Below are 17213 nucleotides of genomic sequence, written 5' to 3'. Positions count from 1 at the left end.
GGTAATGACTTGATTTACAATATAGCTTATTTAAGATAACAATTACTTCAAGAGGAAAGACTAGACATGTATCTCTTCTTAAAAAATACAATTTTTGGTCATGTGTGATTCACGTTCAGATTTCAAAAATAGAAAACGTCCTAAAGTGCATCATTTTATTTATAATATAACTCCTTGAAATTATAACGATCTGCAATGTAAACAGTAGAGCAAAGAATACCAAACTATATTTTCATGTACATTTAAATGTGTGGGCTTACGTACCGTCTTTAAGCGTGTGCATTATTAACACCAGGGCACTTCCAACACAGGGCTCATGCTTCTACATGATTATGTTCAAATGCAAACTTAAAGGCATTCTTTTTCCCCTAGACTTAAACAATTTTCAACTAACAGAGGAAAGCTGCCACCTCACTTCAGCAATGGAAAATGGTGCTGTAAATCCAACCTGACCACAGAGTTTCTTAAGAACCCATTTTGAAACTGACAACTCGTCAGTACAGTTTTAGGTTTTCTTTCTCTTTTCTTCTTTTTATTTGGAAAAAAGAAAAAAAATACACTTAACGAGGGTAACTCTCAAGATACATAGGAGGGCATCCCTGATGTTCCACACTCATCCTGCAACATTATCTTCAAAAGGCAGGACCTGCTGAAACACGGCTACCACGTGTAGACACCTCCGCTGGGACCCCGAATGGACACGCTGGACCAGAACCCAGCTTCTTCAGCGTATACACAAAAGGTTAAAAAGAAGCAACAGATCACAAAGCAATGCTAACACACTGAAGAGATGATTTGGTGTCTTAAATCCCCTGGTCCGCCCCAAAATGTCTAATATAGACAGCTTTGTAGTACAGTCTTTGAAAAAATTATCATAATTGGCCATTTACCATTCTTTCTTCTCTTTATGAATATTCAGCATCATCTTGAATATAGTGTAATTTAGATTTTACTGCCTTGGGCTGAGCTCTGAGGACTTATTTGCCCTTCAGTTTGGGGATTTTTAGTGCAGGGTTGCTTTTTTTCTTAAGTTCTGTAAGTACTCAGGAGGCTGAGAATTTAGGCTCCCTCTCTCCCATGATCCTCTACACTTAGGCTAAGAATTAAGCAAGACCGTTTATGTTTGGCTAGTGTCAAAATGAAACCGGGCCCTAAAAAGGTTGGCCTTGCTTAGTGTTTGATGTTAAATGTCTTTTAAACATCTGAGGCTGATGAGTGCAGTCAATGTTAAGGAAAGAATTTGCCAGGCTCTTCACCCTGTTTCCTGATTTAAAATCAATCATTATACAGCTGTTACTATAATCCCTCTGTCTGTTGCAGATAATCCAGTTCTAGTCAGGGACCAAAGTTTTTTGTCAGCTGAGGGCATCCTGAATAAACACACCATCGAATAAATGACTGCATTGCATTCTGGGCAGATGCAGCTTCCATCTACTGAGAGCGGAAGAGGAAAAACAGCAAATTCACACCAGTGGGAAAGGCGCAGCTCTGTGTGTAAAGGTTACTAGAATGGCCAAGGCAGCAAACAGGGGTCTCCAATGCAGGTCCACACTTAATGGGTCCAAGGAGAATACAAACCTCCACGGCAAGTTCGCTGTACAAAACGAAGTCCTGAGCTTGTTTTGATCACAGTTAGACAGAGAATGGTCTCATGTTTCCCAGTTCTCCAGGGAAAGAACAGTGTATATTCTCTGCAGATAAGTGTCTAAATGTAGTGATTCATCACTGGTAGTGTTAGTAAAGCTTTCACTACAGTGTTGTGTGTGTGTCTGCATGTGTGTGTGTGTGTGCGCGCGTGCATGCAGGAATCTTGATTTTCTCATTACAAAATTCCTAAGTCAGGTCAAGTTGCCTTTTCCCATCTAGGCACTCTCTCAGGCAGGCAATGCAAACAGGGGCTGGACCCAGTGGCATGGAGGCAGAAGGGCAGCATGCTTCGCAGGTCCAGGAAAGCCTTCCTTGTACTCTCCAATCCCAGCTCCAAGGTTGCCTTCCAGTTTCTACAGAGCTGCTATTTACCAGTGGAGGCAGCTGGTAATTCACCCTGCATCTGCTTGGCCACCTTTGCCAGGGCTGGGGCTGCCTCCTTACATGGATTTGGAAGCAGTGTCTCTCTTGCTGATGAGCACCTCCAAAAGCCTGAGTTTTGCCTTTATGTGCTTGTATTCGTTGTATTCTTCAGCCATAGGAGTGCGGTCTTCCTTCTGGACATTTCTAGTGGAAACAAAGGACAAAAGGGCAGAAGATCATTTTCTGTCTTTTTTAGACAATACTTTTCAACAGGTGAATTATCATCAGGGAACTTTGCAATTCATCACCCTTCAGAATCAGTGTTGCCAAACGTCACTTGGTATCAAGACTACAGCTGGATTGACAAGCAGTGAAAGATAACTTTCCCCAGAAGATACCATGTGACTGGGTTTCTATGTAGTTAATTTGACACTTTGTAGAATGATATGAAGGGCTAAGAAATGTGGAACTTTTCTCCCTCTGCTCTTAAGTATGAGTTCACATTAAGCATTTCCATATATTGAAATCTTTTATTCATCATTATAACTCAGTGCTTTTTCATTTTCATATATTTCATCTAATGAACCATTAAATTTCTAATGAGCAATTAGTATACCCACAATTTATACATTTTTAAAAAAGAGATAGCTGACACTCCTCATTATTATAAAATTAGTCTTGAAATTCAGCAGTTGTATCACGTAATACTAGTAAGTTTTGCCCTCATAGTTTACTAAGCAATTTTCTATGTATACTTTTTATATGAACCCCACTCATAGCGACCCTATAGGACAGAGTAGAACTGCTCCATAGGGTTTCCAAGGAGCAGCTAGTGGATTTGAACTGCTGACCTTTTGGTTAGCAGACAAGTTCTTAACCACTATGCCACCAGTGGTCCTTTATATGAACAATTATTAACTGAGGGTCAAGCACTGTGCCAAGCATGTTATATACATGATCTAACATAACCCTTACAACAACGTGATGAATATTTATTTCCCAATATTCTACACAAGATTCCCACCAGGACTGGAAGTCAGGTGGACTCATTGCAAAGCAACTGCTGTTAACCAGTACACAGTCCTGTGTCTCATTTCACTTTAAAATGCAAAAGTCAAACATTCTTATTGTTAAGGAGGAAATATGGGAAAGGTTTATTTAATTTGTTCAATGAACTAAACATAAATGGATTTTATTTGTGCCCTGCCTTGTTCTGGGAAAGAATTCTAGGTGGTTTTTCAGTAGGAGGCAGTGATAGGAACAGCAGATTAGGAATGCAAATATCTGGTGCCTAGTCCTCCTTGTGCTCTTTGTCCTCGTTGTGCTCTGAGGGGTTTCATTCTGCTCAGACATGGAGTACCATATTTTTACACAAATAACATGCACCTTCTACATTTGTCTGCCAATCAATCACTGCCCCCCCCACCCCCGTGAGGTATTTGCATAAGTGCACGATGCTGCTGTAAAAAAAGTAGCCTAGGGTGTTTACGAAAATACCTTGTGGGGGGAGCGAGCAGTTGGCAAACAAATGTAGGAGGCCTGCGTTATTTGTGTAAAATAAGATAATGGAACCGTATTATATGATATCTTTAGGCCCTTCCAGTTCCAAATATTTATGAGAATACCACCTATCAATTATACTTTCTTAAAAATTTTTTATACTTTTTCATAAAACTTGAGCTGGTTACATAATTAGATGTTGCTCGTGTATAGAATATCTATACATGATGTGACTATAATTATATGAAAAAAAGAAACAGACACAAACCAAAAATACGCTTACAAAAAGATTGGGAGGAAACATACCAAAACATTAATCATGGCTTGTCTCTGGATATTACTTCTTTGGGTATTATAATTATTTTCTCTTCCTTACCTGCTTATTTATGTTTTCTAAATATTCCATAATGTGTAGGAAAAGAAAAGCAAACATTTAGGTATAAAATCATATATAAATCTTTTGAAAGTCATTATAGGACAGATCTAAATAAGAAATTCTAAAAATAAATTTATACAATTGAAATAAACTGGAATTTAATGCACTTTAAATGCCAAAGTTAATTTTTATGGTGCATTTATTTCCCAATATTTTCCAGAAGTATAAAAGAGGACTTGAAAGAAACTATATTGACATAGTTTACACAATTTGGATTAAAATAAAATCAATTCAAAATGATAAAACTTAACTCTAATTCAAGAGGTACAAATCTGCTTCCTGTTCTATCCCTGGGCTTATGATGTGGTTTTGAGTACAGCATTCTGTGCAGTCACTTGCAAACACGGAATACTGTTTACTTCTCAGCATAATGATATATGAGGATGATTAAATTATACCGTAAAACTCACTTGAGAAAGGCAACCTATCAACCAGATGGACTCACTGCTTCTCATATATATCTCTCATTCAAACTTGGCACCTATCATCTTTGCTTTTAAAATAAGCTTAACAACTAGCAATACTTAAAGTCCCCTTTCCTTATCTCTCCCTCTAATTTTTGAAAGAAAAAAAAAAAAAAACCCAAAAAACCAACAGTGCTGTCAACTGGAGACTCAGCTTCAAGTTTTTCGTTTTAGGTTAAAATTTGACGTGACAGGTTAGTTTTAAAGTTGTTAGCTGAATCTGCATCAGTCTTGGACAGTATCCAAGGAGCATTTCTTCCTGAAGGATGGCAGAGGCCTCATCATTTCACAGGAAATCTCTAAGTGTTCCTGGGCACACACCCCTGGACTGAGCTGCAGGGAAGCTGCAGAGCAGTGCCCATTCTGGAGGTATTCCACAGATCTGATAGGAGAGAAAGGGGATGGGTGTGCACAGGGGAAGATGGGAAGCAAACACACTACCTTCCATTCTGTCTGAAAAAGTTGTCTTCAAAATCACGAAGTTTCTTTCTAATTCTTTTCTTTTCTTCTCTCATTTCCTGAAGGTGTTCTAAGAGTTCAGGTCTAATAGGGCAGAAAATGTCAAGAGAATTGTATTAAATCTAAAATGTTATAAATGTAATGAATGTGCAACTCAATGGGGTTGTGGAGAAAGGGGGAAACAGGTAAATGCAAAAATGCTGAGGGAAACTTTAGGGTCAGCAGAATGGATGTTTTCTATCTCTTGAAACCCCAAATGGCTGACAATAAAAATGGCTTCCACAGGCTTCTGCTACTTAGGAATTCTTAAGGCTTATGAAATCCCATGGCGCTTTGTCATACTTTGCTTTGCGAGAAAGAGATGACATCTGTGCTCAATGTGTGTTAAATTATGAGCTGTGGAGTACAGAATCACGAAATGCCATTTATAGAGACCTTCTGGTTGTTTAAGTAAGATCTCAAAAGCTCCCTCCAGTAATATAGGATGAGCAAATAAAAAACATTGAGCCAGGAAATTAAAAAAAAAAAAATTTATCCACATAAACAACCTCAGGTAATTCACTTGTATTTTTGTCAGCTAGTTTATTTAAACACAAAGGCTAAAAATAAAATTGAAGAAAGCTCTTTTCACTGGAACAGTTCAACAATGACAACAACAACAACAAAATGACATACATTGAAGCAGCATGGAGATTGGAAAGCCCTGTGTCCTGGCTGCACTTTGATGGCATTATATCATCCATTGGGGATATAAACCCATCAGCATCATCTTCAAGTTGGTCCAGAAAGCAACGTGCACTGAAATCAGTTTTCAGGGTGACTGTGAAGTCTGGCTTTGTGTTGGTATCGTCTTCTGAGCCCTCCTCTTCTTCCTGGAGATACACAGCAATCTCAATAAAAATCTGGTTATTTTTTCTGGCACTCTTTCATTTCGAGCATCATTTAACAATCATCTATAATTATCCAGACATCATATAAATGTATGTTTCTAGTTTCTTCTATATTTATACTCACTAATACATTTGGTGCATTATGGATATATTATTGAATATTTACATGTACCATTTAAATAATACACACACTAAACACACCCACTCAATAGGAATGGAGACTATAAAACATGTGTTCACAACATTTAGCTTATGGCACTATTAACACTTGTCAAGGCTGAGAGTAGGAAGAAACAACCATCAGAACTTTATATCCTAAATCAAATGAGCCAAAAAAGCCTATAAATTTCCAGTTCTGTGACAACACAACTCTGTGACAGCACTTAACAAAATCCATCACCACCAATCAGTGTCTTAAAGGCTCTATTACTTGTGTACCTCAAAATATCTCTTATTGAGCTATAAGCATTTTCAGAAATAGTCTTTCTAAAATATATTATTATAGATAAAAGTATATATTATAAATATTTCTACAATATTTTATGGTTGCTTGAAGCACAAAATTTTAGGAAGCTTTTGGGAAGATTAAAACATATAATTTATCTTCTCATTATTGGGATCACAAAATTCATAATCTTTTTCAAGGAACTTCCAAGGGTCACAACTGTATCTTTCAGCATTCAGGCTTCTAAGAAAAGTATGATATTCTCCATCAGCTCTGATGATAATGCAAACAGAAAAACAATGAAGTCAAACTAATTCTTAGTGCCAATTTGAAGCAATGTAAAGTCTAAGGAATAAATAACATCAGAGATTGAAAGAATTTGAACGGAGTCATTTACTGCCAAATGTACAGTCAGACCAGAAGAGAATATGTTAGTATCTTGAAAATTTAATAAACTGGTTAGGAATACAGCTACATGAGCAACAGACAGTACAGCATCAGTTGTTACAATAAAATCTAGCAGCTTCAAAGCCAAGGCAGTAAATCAATCTCAGGAGGCAGGAGTAGTCAACCAGCAAGTCAAGACCAAGTTTGCAAACTGCATGTGGTAGATTTTCTTATCATAAATTTTGGTATGTTTGTAATGGTGTCTCTGGAAAGAAATAATGTGAACAAACAAAACTAAAAAAGGATTATGTGACTACAGTGTAAGTCCCATTAAGAAGACGTGAAAATAAAACTGGCAAAAGCTAGGTGGCTTTTCCAAATTCTCTTAGCTCCAGATCTTCCATCTCTTTGCTTGGTCCATGGAAGTCGATATCTCATTAATAATTTTTTATATTGAAATTATTAAAATTTACATAGGGTAAAAATGACTTTTAAATTAATAATTCTTTACAATAAAGTTGCTCTTTTTTGGGAGCAGTAACAATTCCTATCTATGGAGTGTTCATAAGAATTAACTGAAATAACATGTGTAAAGTACCTAATAAGGTACCCGACACACAGGGAGTACAAATAAGTGTCCAGGCTTTCCCGTCCTTGGATGAGGAAGATAAGATAGAACTACCTGATTATAAACTCAGTGGAAGCAGGGATTTGGGATTGTTGGTTCACTACTGACCCCAGAGCTTGACTGATGTCTGCATATGGTATGTGCTCAATGACAGCTTCTTAAACAGTCTAGCAAGTCTGTTTTAAAAGATAAATACAAATAACTATTATTGTTGTTGTTGTTAGGTGCCATTGAGTCAGCTCCGGCTCACAGAGACCCTATGCACAACAGAACGAAACACTGCCCAGTCCTGCGCCATCCTTACAATCATTGTTATGCTTGAGCCCACTGTTGCAGCCACTATGTCAATCCACCTCATTGAGGGTCTTCCTCTTTTTCACTGATGCTGTACTTTGCCAAGCATGATGTCCTTCTCCAGAAACTGATCCCTCCTGACAACATGTCCAAAGTATGTAAGACGCAGTCTCGCCATCCTTGCTTCTAAGGAGCATTCTGGTTGTACTTCTTCTAAAACCCACCCAGTGCTGCCGAGTTGATTCCGACTCATAGCATAGTACTTCCTCTAAGACAGATTTATTTGTTCTTCTGGCAGTCCACGGTATATTCAATATTCTTCCCCAACACCACACTTCAAAGGCATCAATTCTTCTTCAATCTTCCCTATTCATTGTCCAGCTTTCACATGCATATGATGTGACTGAAAATACCATGGCTTGGGTCAGGTGCACCTTAGTCTTCAAGGTGACATCTTTGCTCTTCAACACTTTAAAGAGGTCCTTTGCAGCAGATTTACCCAATGCAATGCGTCTTTTGATTTCCTGACTGCTGCTTCCATGGCTTTGATTGTGGACCCAAGTAAAATGAAATCCTTGACAACTTCAATCTTTTCCCTGTTTATCATGATGTTGCTCACTGGTCCAGTTGTGAGGATTTTTGTTTTCTTTATGTTGAGGTGCAATCCATACTGAAGGCTGTGGTCTTTGATCTTCATAATAAGTGCTTCAAGTCCTCTTCACTTTCAGCAAGCAAGGTTGTGTCATCTGCATAACGCAGGTTGTTAATAAGTCTTCCTCCAATCCTGATGCCCAGTTCTTCTTCATATAGTCCAGCTTCTCAGATTATTTGCTCAGCATACAGATTGAACAGGTATGGTGAAAGGATACAACCCTAATGAACACCTTTCCTGACTTTAAACCAATCAGTGTCCCCTTGTTCTGTTCAAACAACTCTGTCTTGATCTATGTAAAGTTTCCTCATGAGCACAATTAAGTGCTCTGGAATTCCCACTCTTTGCAATGTTATCCATAATTTGTTATGATCCACTCAGTCGAATGCCTTTTCATAGTCAATAAAACACAGGTAAACATCCTTCTGGTATTCTCTGCTTTCAGCCAGGATCCATCTGACATCAGCAATGATATCCCTGGTTCCACATCCTCTTCTGAAACTGGCCTGAATTTCTGGCAGTTCCCTGTCGATATATTGCTGCAGCCGTTTTTGAATGATCTTCAGTAAAATTTTGCTTGCGTGTGATATTAATGATATTGTTCTATAATTTCCACATTTGGTTGGATCGCCTTTCTTGGGAATAGGCATAAATATGGATCTCTTCCAGTCAGTTGGCCAGGAAGTTGTCTTCCATATTTCTTGGCATAGACGAGTGAGTACCTCCAGTGCTGCATCCGTTTGTTGAAACATCTCAATTGATATTCCATCAATTCCTGGAGCCTTGTTTTTCGCCAATGCCTTGAGAGCAGCTTGGACTTCTTCCTTCAGTACCATCAGTTCCTGGTCATATGCTACCTCTTGAAGTGGTTGAGCATTGACTAATTCTTTTTGGTATAATGCCTGTGTATTCCTTCCATCTTCTTTTGATGCTTCCTGCATCATTTAATATATTCCCCACAGAATCCTTCACTACTGCAACTTGAAGCTTGAATTTTTTCTTCAGTTCTTTCAGCTTGAGAAACACTGAGCGTGCTCTTCTCTTTTGGTTTCCAGCTCCAGCTCTTTGCACGTGTCATTATAATACTTTACTTTGTCTTCTTGAGCTGCCCTTTGAAATCTTCAGTTCTTTTACTTCATCAATTCTTCCTTTTGCTTTAGCAGCTCGACGTTCAAGAGCAAGTTTCAGAGTCTCCTCCAACATCCATCTTGGTCTTTTCTTTCTTTCCTGTCTTTTCAATGACCTCTTGCTTTCTTCACGTATGATGTCCTTGATGTCATTCCACATCTTGTCCGGTTTTCGGTCACCAGTGTTCAATGCGTCAAATCTATTCTTGAGATGGTCTCTAAATTCGGGTGGGATATACTCAAGGTCATATTTTGGCTATCGTGGACTTGCTCTGATTTTCTTCAGTTTCAGCTTGAACTTGCACATGAGCATTTGATGGTCTGTTCCACAGTCGGCCCCTGGCCTTGTTCTGACTGATATTGAGCTTTTCCATCATCTCTTTCCACAGGTGTAGTCAATTTGATTTCTGTGTGTTCCATCTGGCGAGGTCCATGTGTACAGTCGCTGTTTATGTTGGTGAAAGAAGGTATTTGCAATGAAGAAGTCGTTGGCCTTGCAAAATTCTATCATTCCATCTCTGGCATTGTTTCTATCACCAAGGCCATATTTTCCAACTACTGATCCTCCTTCTTTGTTTCCAACTTTCGCATTCCAATCGCCAGTAATTATCAACGCATCTTGATTGCATGTTCGATCAATTTCAGACTGTAGCAGCTGATAAAAATCTTTTATTTCTTCATCTTTGGCCCTAGTGGTTGGTGCATAAATTTGAATAATAGTCGTATTAACTGGTCTTCCTTGTAGGCTTATGGATATTATCCTATCACTGACAGCGTTGTACTTCAGGATAGGTCTTGAAATGTTCTTTTTGACGGTGAATGCAACACCATTCCTCTTCAAGTTATCATTCCCAGCATAGTAGACTATATGATTATCCGATTCAAAATGGCCAATACCAGTCCATTTCAGCGCACTAATGCGTAAGATATTGATGTTTATGCGTTCCATTTCATTTTTGATGATTTCTAATTTTCCTAGATTCATACTTTGTATATTCCAGGTTCTGATTATTAATGGATATTTGCAGCTGTTTCTTCTCATTTTGAGTTGTGCCACATCAGCAAATGAAGGTTCTGAAAGCTTTACTCCATCCACGTCATTAAGGTCAGCTCTACTTTGAGGAGGCAGCTCTTCCCCAGTCATGTTTTGAGTGCCTTCCAACCTGGGGGGCTCCTCTTCCAGCACTATATCAGACAACGTTCCGCTGCTATTCATAAGGTTTTCACTGGCTAATGCTTTTCAGGAGTAGGTTGCCGGGTCCTTCTTCCTAGTCTGTATTTGTCTGGAAGCTCAGCTGAAACCTGTCCTCCATGGGTGACCCTGCTGGTATCCGAATACTGGTGGCACAGCTTCCAGCATCACAGCAACACGCAAGCCCCCATGGTAAGACAAACTGACAGAGAGTATTAAAGCCTAAGACAGGTCAGAAATAAAGTAACAGAGAAGCACCTAGCCACCCTTAATGAAGTCAGGTATTTCAGTCTTACCAAATTATCCCCCAGGGTCCTGAGAGAACTTAAAAAATGTGAACCATGCCATGCACATAGTGAGCACTCAGTGTTCTCTGAGATGAAGCTAAACAAAACTACTCAGTAACCTCTGAAAATCATGGGGAAAAAAATCTAAATAGATGGATCTTCAAATTTTAAGACCATCAGGTTGTTGTGAATATTGGGTATATTCTAGAAAGAATTAATACATAGATAATGTATGAGTAACAGGAGAAAAAAAAAAATCAGTGATCAACGATGACTAGTGCTGGTTCCTTAAAAGCAAGTCATGAAGACTAACCATTTTTCCTTTTAGACAGGATTGCTGGAATAGCTGGATTTCAGTAAGGAGAGAGGTGGGCCAAATCAACAAAAGGAAAGCTGACTGCCCAATTCTATGCAAAATGATGATGCAATGGTGATGTAAGCCTGGAGGGTAGCCTGTATCAGGCTCCTCATCTGACCCTGCCTTACTCAGTATCTTACCATTCACTTGGATAAAGACGTAAAAGGAATATTCACAAGATATGTAAATAATACAAATAGGTAGGGACATTTGGTATGGTAGAATACAAAACTTACATGTAATCTATCTCACAAGGCTGAAATAAGTAAAAAAAAAAAAAATTAGAAAACTGAAGGGCCTATAGTTGGGCAGGGGGAGGGGGTAGGAACTAGATACATAGACAATAAGCTATCGATGGAAAAGGAAACAGGTTGCACAAGACCATAGCTCAGCGTGAGCCAACAATGAGACATGGCCCTGGACCAGTGGTTCTTTACTGGGGACAATTTTACCCCTTAGGAGACATTTGGCAATGTTTTGGAGACATTTTTGGTTCTCACGACTGCATTGGGGAGGTGCTATTGGCATCTAGCAGGCAGAGGCCAGGGATGCCGGTAAATATCCTACAATCCACAAGGCAGCCCACCACAACAAAGAACTATCTGGCCTCAAATGTCAACAGTGTTGAGGTTGAGATGCCTTACCCTAGTGATTAAAATGAACTTACGATACACTGAGAGTTACATAGTCATGGATTCGTAGAACTGAAAGGGCCTTCGTTGTTCAGATCAAGGTCAGGCCTGGTCCTGTGGTCCACTATCCTGGTTAAATCATTTCTAGAAAATGCCCAGTTCTGGATTTCAGTTTTCAAGAGGGGCACACATAAACTGGTGTGTGTGTGAAAGGCCTGAAACCCATAACACATGAGGAAGAGTAAGGAGAACTTGGAAAAAAGATTTGTACAGGGCGTGGGTAGGAGTAGGCACGGCAGGTGACTATAAATACATGACATCCTTTCAGGGTAGAAGCAGTTTGCTTATTCCTTTTTGCTCCAGAAGTCAAAATTAAGCCCATTAAGTATAAAGTAATAAATTAACAAAACTATGGATATTATAATTTTCATTAATTGTGATATATATATTTATTGAAGTTATTATATATTCTTGAATTATATAATATATAAGTGTATTATATTTTATCACTTAAAATTATAAAATGATATAAGTTTTTAGCTATTATTGAAGCCCAGCCCACGTAATGAGCTTTTTTACTCTCCCTACGAACTTTTCAAGCTGAGGATGAAGTCTTTTCTTATGGACAGTGTCTCCATTCTGACAGAGAAGTTTTAGAAGAGAGTCTTAGATTAGACAGGAGAATTGGCTATTTACTAATAAAAAACCAAACCAAACCCACTGCCCTTGAGTTGATTCCGACTCATAGCGACCCTACAGGACAGAGTAGAACTGCCCGATAAGAGTTTCCAAGGAGCGCCTGGCAGATTCGAACTGCCGACCTCTTGGTTAGCATTTAACCACTATGCCACCAGGGTTTTTAAAAGATTTAATAATAGCTGATTCCTTCACATAAGCATTTAAAACCAGGGATGGTTTATAAAGAAAATAATTAAAATCTTCTTATTTGTACACACACCAAATTCTGAATTGTATCAGGATTGCCAAGAATTAGTACAATCCAAATACATGTTAATGAGTCTAGCCAATTGTAAGAAAGTGAAACAAAAGACATTACTATTTACAAAAGCAATGTAATCACTGCAAAATTATCTGAAATTCTGACCATTATGTGGTCCAGTATGAAAGCCACGGCCAAAACATACTTGTGAAAAAACAAACTAAGCCAAAGAATAAACACTGGAAGAATGTGCCCTTTTAAAAAGAGCGCTGTTAATATTTCTTCAATACATTTAATGAGGCGATTATTAAGTATCATATTTTAAAGTGTTAAAGAACACATTTTTATCTAGTAACAGTTCTATGGCATGCTCCTAACAGTAACACGCTAAATTTCATACACACCATTGGCCACATTTGTTCCATCACAGTGGTTTAATTTTTGTGTTGTCTTCTTTCATTAACATCAAGGCTTATTGTTAGAAAATAGCTCTGAATTTTTACGAAATAATATAGCATACTGGCCCGAATATTTCAATACTAAGTTTAGAGCATTTTCATAAAATAAGTTTTTTTAAAAAAAATACACATAGTGAGCATCATCCTTGCCTAATACCTTAAAATAAGGCAGATGAAGTATTTATGATGACTAAGAAGAAAAGGAATGGAGTAATAAATATGAGAGATTTTGTAGCTTATGGCACTTTACCACAATTATAATGACAAGAATCAGGCAAGAAAATGGAGAGGTTCTCAACTGATGTCTCTCAGTGGGAATAAAAAAACCCTCGATACTGTCGAGTCCATTCCAACTCACAGCGACCTCATAGGACAGAGTAGAACTGCCCCATAGGGTTTCCAAGGAGTGTCTGGGGGATTTGAACTGCTGACCTTTTGGTTTAGCACTTGTAGCTCTTAACCACTATGCTACCAGGGTTTCCCTTGGTGGGAAAGAGGCCCCATATTCTGAAATAATCATTTTTTAACTACAGTAAATAAATAACTAGCCAGCCAACTCGGAATTATCAGAGAAGAATGACGAACTAAACTCTTAAAACTCATTCTAGCTTTGGATTTAACTCCCCCTTAGGACTTCAAACAACTGCTAAAAAACAAAAACACTGATTTTAAAAACAATGACTGGCTGATTTTTCACCTCTGGAGTCCTGTATAAGGCAGTCCAGTTTCTTCAGTTCTCTGAAGAAAACAAAATGAAAGAGGCTGATCCTAGTGCAGACCAATTAGGTCCCTATAGAGAAACACTCTGGTCTGTGGCCACAGATTACACGTTCCATTGTAGCCAAAGTAGCCAAGGGCTAAAGGGATTATCTATACAAAATCCTTAATTACTGCTGGGAAAAAAATCAGAGCATATGTTCTAGTGTCTGCCGGTCATAAGCACCATGTTCACAGATAAACAGAGGATTATAAAATTAGTACTGAGGAGTAAATGTGCCAGAGTAAGGCAAGAGGGGGGAAGAACAGGTGTAATTTCACCAACAAATGTGTCAGAGAGAACTAAAATATTTGTCTATAAAATTATACTTTTTCATTGTGTGTGTGACATATATATCTATGTACATGTATATATATATCTATATACACGTCCACACACACACATATATATACCCGTTGCTATCAAGTCGATTCCGACTCATAGCAACACTACAGAACAGAGTAGAACTGCTCCACAGGGTTTCCAAGGCTGTAAATCTCTATGGAAGCACACTGCCACATCTTTCTCCTGAGAAATGGCTGGTGGGTTCTAACCACTGACCGTTTGGTTAAGCACTTAACAGCACTTAGTCAAGCACTTAACAGGCTTGGAAACCCTATTGTGTTGCTATGAGTCAGAATTGTCTCAAAAGCAGCGGATGGGATATATATATTGCTTCTGTTAATTTTGATTTTTTCTATAAACTCAGTAAATTTTTTTTTTTTTTAGTTTCCTAATGAGCTAATTTAACCAAATTTTGGAATAAAGAAAACCCATTCCCCAAATGGGTTAATTATAAAACATCAGTGTGAAAAAAGCAAAACAAAATAATGATCTCTGAAGCAATGTAAAAACAAACAACAAAAACAAAAACAAAAGAAGGGGAATGAAATGAAAATAATATAAATCAATAGGAACTGTTCAAAGCTGGTTATACGCAGCTACTGATCTTGAGACACTACAAGAAGCCATCACCAAAGGGCCCAATTACGACCTGTTTCCATTCACATGAGTGAGGGAGGAAGGAAGGAACTTAGGCAGATTTAGCAATGGCTTTTTTTTTTTTAGCAGCTGGAGGTCTTCACCTTTATCTCCTTGAAGAAGGAAGCAGTTTCGCCCTCGATAATTGGCTGCAGCAAAGGGCTTCTCCGCTTGCTGGAGGGGGAACCCTGTAACAGGCGTTAACAAGTAGGTTACACTGTGAATCCCTTCCCTTTTTCCTCAGCTCTCTCTGCCTCCTCTGACCTCACCAGTGTTTTATACCATCTTTTAAGTGAATACTCTAGCCCCTCCATAAATATGCCCAGGAAAATCTGAAACAATCAAAGTTCTTTTCTAAGCTGCTGTTTCAGTTCAAAGCCCACACAGAAACCAAGGAGTGTGTATTAGCACAAGAACAGCACATCAGTACCTTCACCATACACCGTGAAAAAACCTGTAGAGAAACACCTGCCTCCCACCCTCTTTCTTCCCCAATCACAAGTAACTACAAGAACACTTTAACTATAATAAACTGAGAATAATGTAAGCTGATCAAGCAACTCAAAGGTTATCTGATTTTGAACTGCTGACCCTTTGGTTAGCAGCCATAGCTCTTAACCACTGTACCACAAGGGTTCCTTTAAGAACACAAGGGCTCCTAACTGGAGAATGAAAAAGATTCCTTAAAGTGCTTAGCTTCTAATCAAAAGGTCAGCGGTTTGACCCCACGAGCTGCTCCAGGGAGAAAGATATGGTAGTCTGCTTCCGTAAAGATTTACAGCCTTGGAAGCCCTATATGGGGCATGCTCTGTCCTATAGGGTTGCAATGAGTCAGAATTGACTCAATGGCAGTGGGAATTTGTTAGTTTACTTATTAATTTATTCTGAAGGAAATTTTCGGAAGAGTTGCCTTCTTCAAATATACTTGCTTGAGGTCTCTGGACCCTCCCTCATTCATAAAAACAAGTACATGATTACAAGAAATAAAAATACCATATTTTAGGCTTAGAAATAAGGAAGGGCTAGGTAAAAGCAGCAGCTAAAATGGATATGCATCTCAATAAAGGTGAAGTTGTATCTATTTATTAAAAAGTGTAAAAGCCAGCAAAAGAAGTTCCAAGGCCCCTGGAGATGAGAGCACTGAAACAGGCAAATAATTTCCCAAGAGATGGTCAGGATGTTAACAGCCTGCTCATAAACCAGGGAGTGGAAAGGCCCAGGCTGATAAGTGATGACAGCACGCTGGCCAGAGCCTGAAACGCTATGCCAGAGCTGTAGGCAGGTTGCTGCTGCTTACTTTCAACAAAATAAAAACATAGGGGTCCCAGACCAGCTCTGTATGAGGCTGGTGGCCACTAAGAACAACTTCGCAATTATTAGATTCCCTTCCTTTTCTTTCCATTCCCTATACTTCTCCACATCCTCGAAGAAGAAGATGGGTATCTCTCTCTTGAATTTCTTAGTGGCTTTTCTTCCTTGATACGCTTCACATGGGGGTTATCCCTCTCTTGGAGGGGAGAGATGATTATTTATTAACAGAGGGCCCTTAGAATCAGAGAGGCATTCTTTGGAGTGGGAGAAGCCTGTAAATCACGGCCCCTGTACCCTTAGTGGAAACCCTGGTGGTGTAGTGGTTAGGTGCTAACCAAAAAGTAAGCAGTTGGAACCCACCAGGTGCTCCTTGGAAACTCTATGGGGCAGTTCTACTCTGTCCCATAGGGTCACCATGAGAAGGAATCAACTCGATGGCAACAGGTTTGGTTTGGTTTTGGTACTCTTGGTGTTCTGTTTTTGAGGAGAGGGTGAGGGGCTTGGTCTAATATATTTCAGGTGGATGTATACAGCCAATGTATGACTCCCAAAAGGGAAAAAAAATCCTTTCAGTTTCAGATTTGCTCATTTTCGGCAAATACTGCCTCAGGAGTCTTTGGTAAGTTCTTCATTCCTCAAGCTTGTGGGCCATAGAAATCAATGGCTGGTTCAACTATGATAGCCTATTCTTTAATGAGAAAGCAGGTTAGGGCCTATTAATACATCCAGGGCACATTCAACCAGGTAGTGAACAACAAAAAGTATTGTACTCACAATGATGGGTATGGTGTTGACTCGGGACAGGATCTGTTTGACCAGCCTGTACCGGTCATATAGCGGCTTCATCACCTGACGTTCATTCTTTGTTACCTGAAAAGCAAGAACAAAAGAGCTGAGAGGACTGCTCACAGTGCTCAAGCTTCCAGCTATGGGGCCTTGTGGTCCCAGAGAGAATACAGATGATTCAACTTAAGTCTTGCCATTCTTCCAATATTTATTTAATCT

The 17213-nt window shown here is 38.9% G+C and overlaps 1 protein-coding gene across 11 annotated transcripts in view; it reads right to left on the bottom strand.

The window, feature by feature from the left end:
- Positions 1 to 35: 35 nt before the first annotated feature.
- Positions 36 to 17213, bottom strand: part of FAM13A (family with sequence similarity 13 member A) — a 363829-nt gene continuing 346651 nt past the window's right edge. For all 11 annotated transcript variants that reach the window (XM_064285550.1, XM_064285551.1, XM_064285552.1 and 8 more), the window contains 5 exons: positions 16983 to 17078; positions 15002 to 15085; positions 5545 to 5741; positions 4852 to 4953; positions 36 to 2214 (listed from right to left, as the gene is read on the bottom strand). In XM_064285550.1, the coding sequence (XP_064141620.1) occupies positions 2088 to 2214; positions 4852 to 4953; positions 5545 to 5741; positions 15002 to 15085; positions 16983 to 17078 (606 nt within the window). In that variant the 3' untranslated portion in view covers positions 36 to 2087. The remainder of the gene's footprint in view (positions 2215 to 4851; positions 4954 to 5544; positions 5742 to 15001; positions 15086 to 16982; positions 17079 to 17213) is intronic.

This window comes from Loxodonta africana, chromosome 5, assembly GCF_030014295.1.
Source record: "Loxodonta africana isolate mLoxAfr1 chromosome 5, mLoxAfr1.hap2, whole genome shotgun sequence".
NCBI lineage: Eukaryota > Metazoa > Chordata > Mammalia > Proboscidea > Elephantidae > Loxodonta > Loxodonta africana.
Note: the sequence above shows the minus strand (reverse complement) of the source record. Positions and strands in the feature narration are given on the sequence as shown.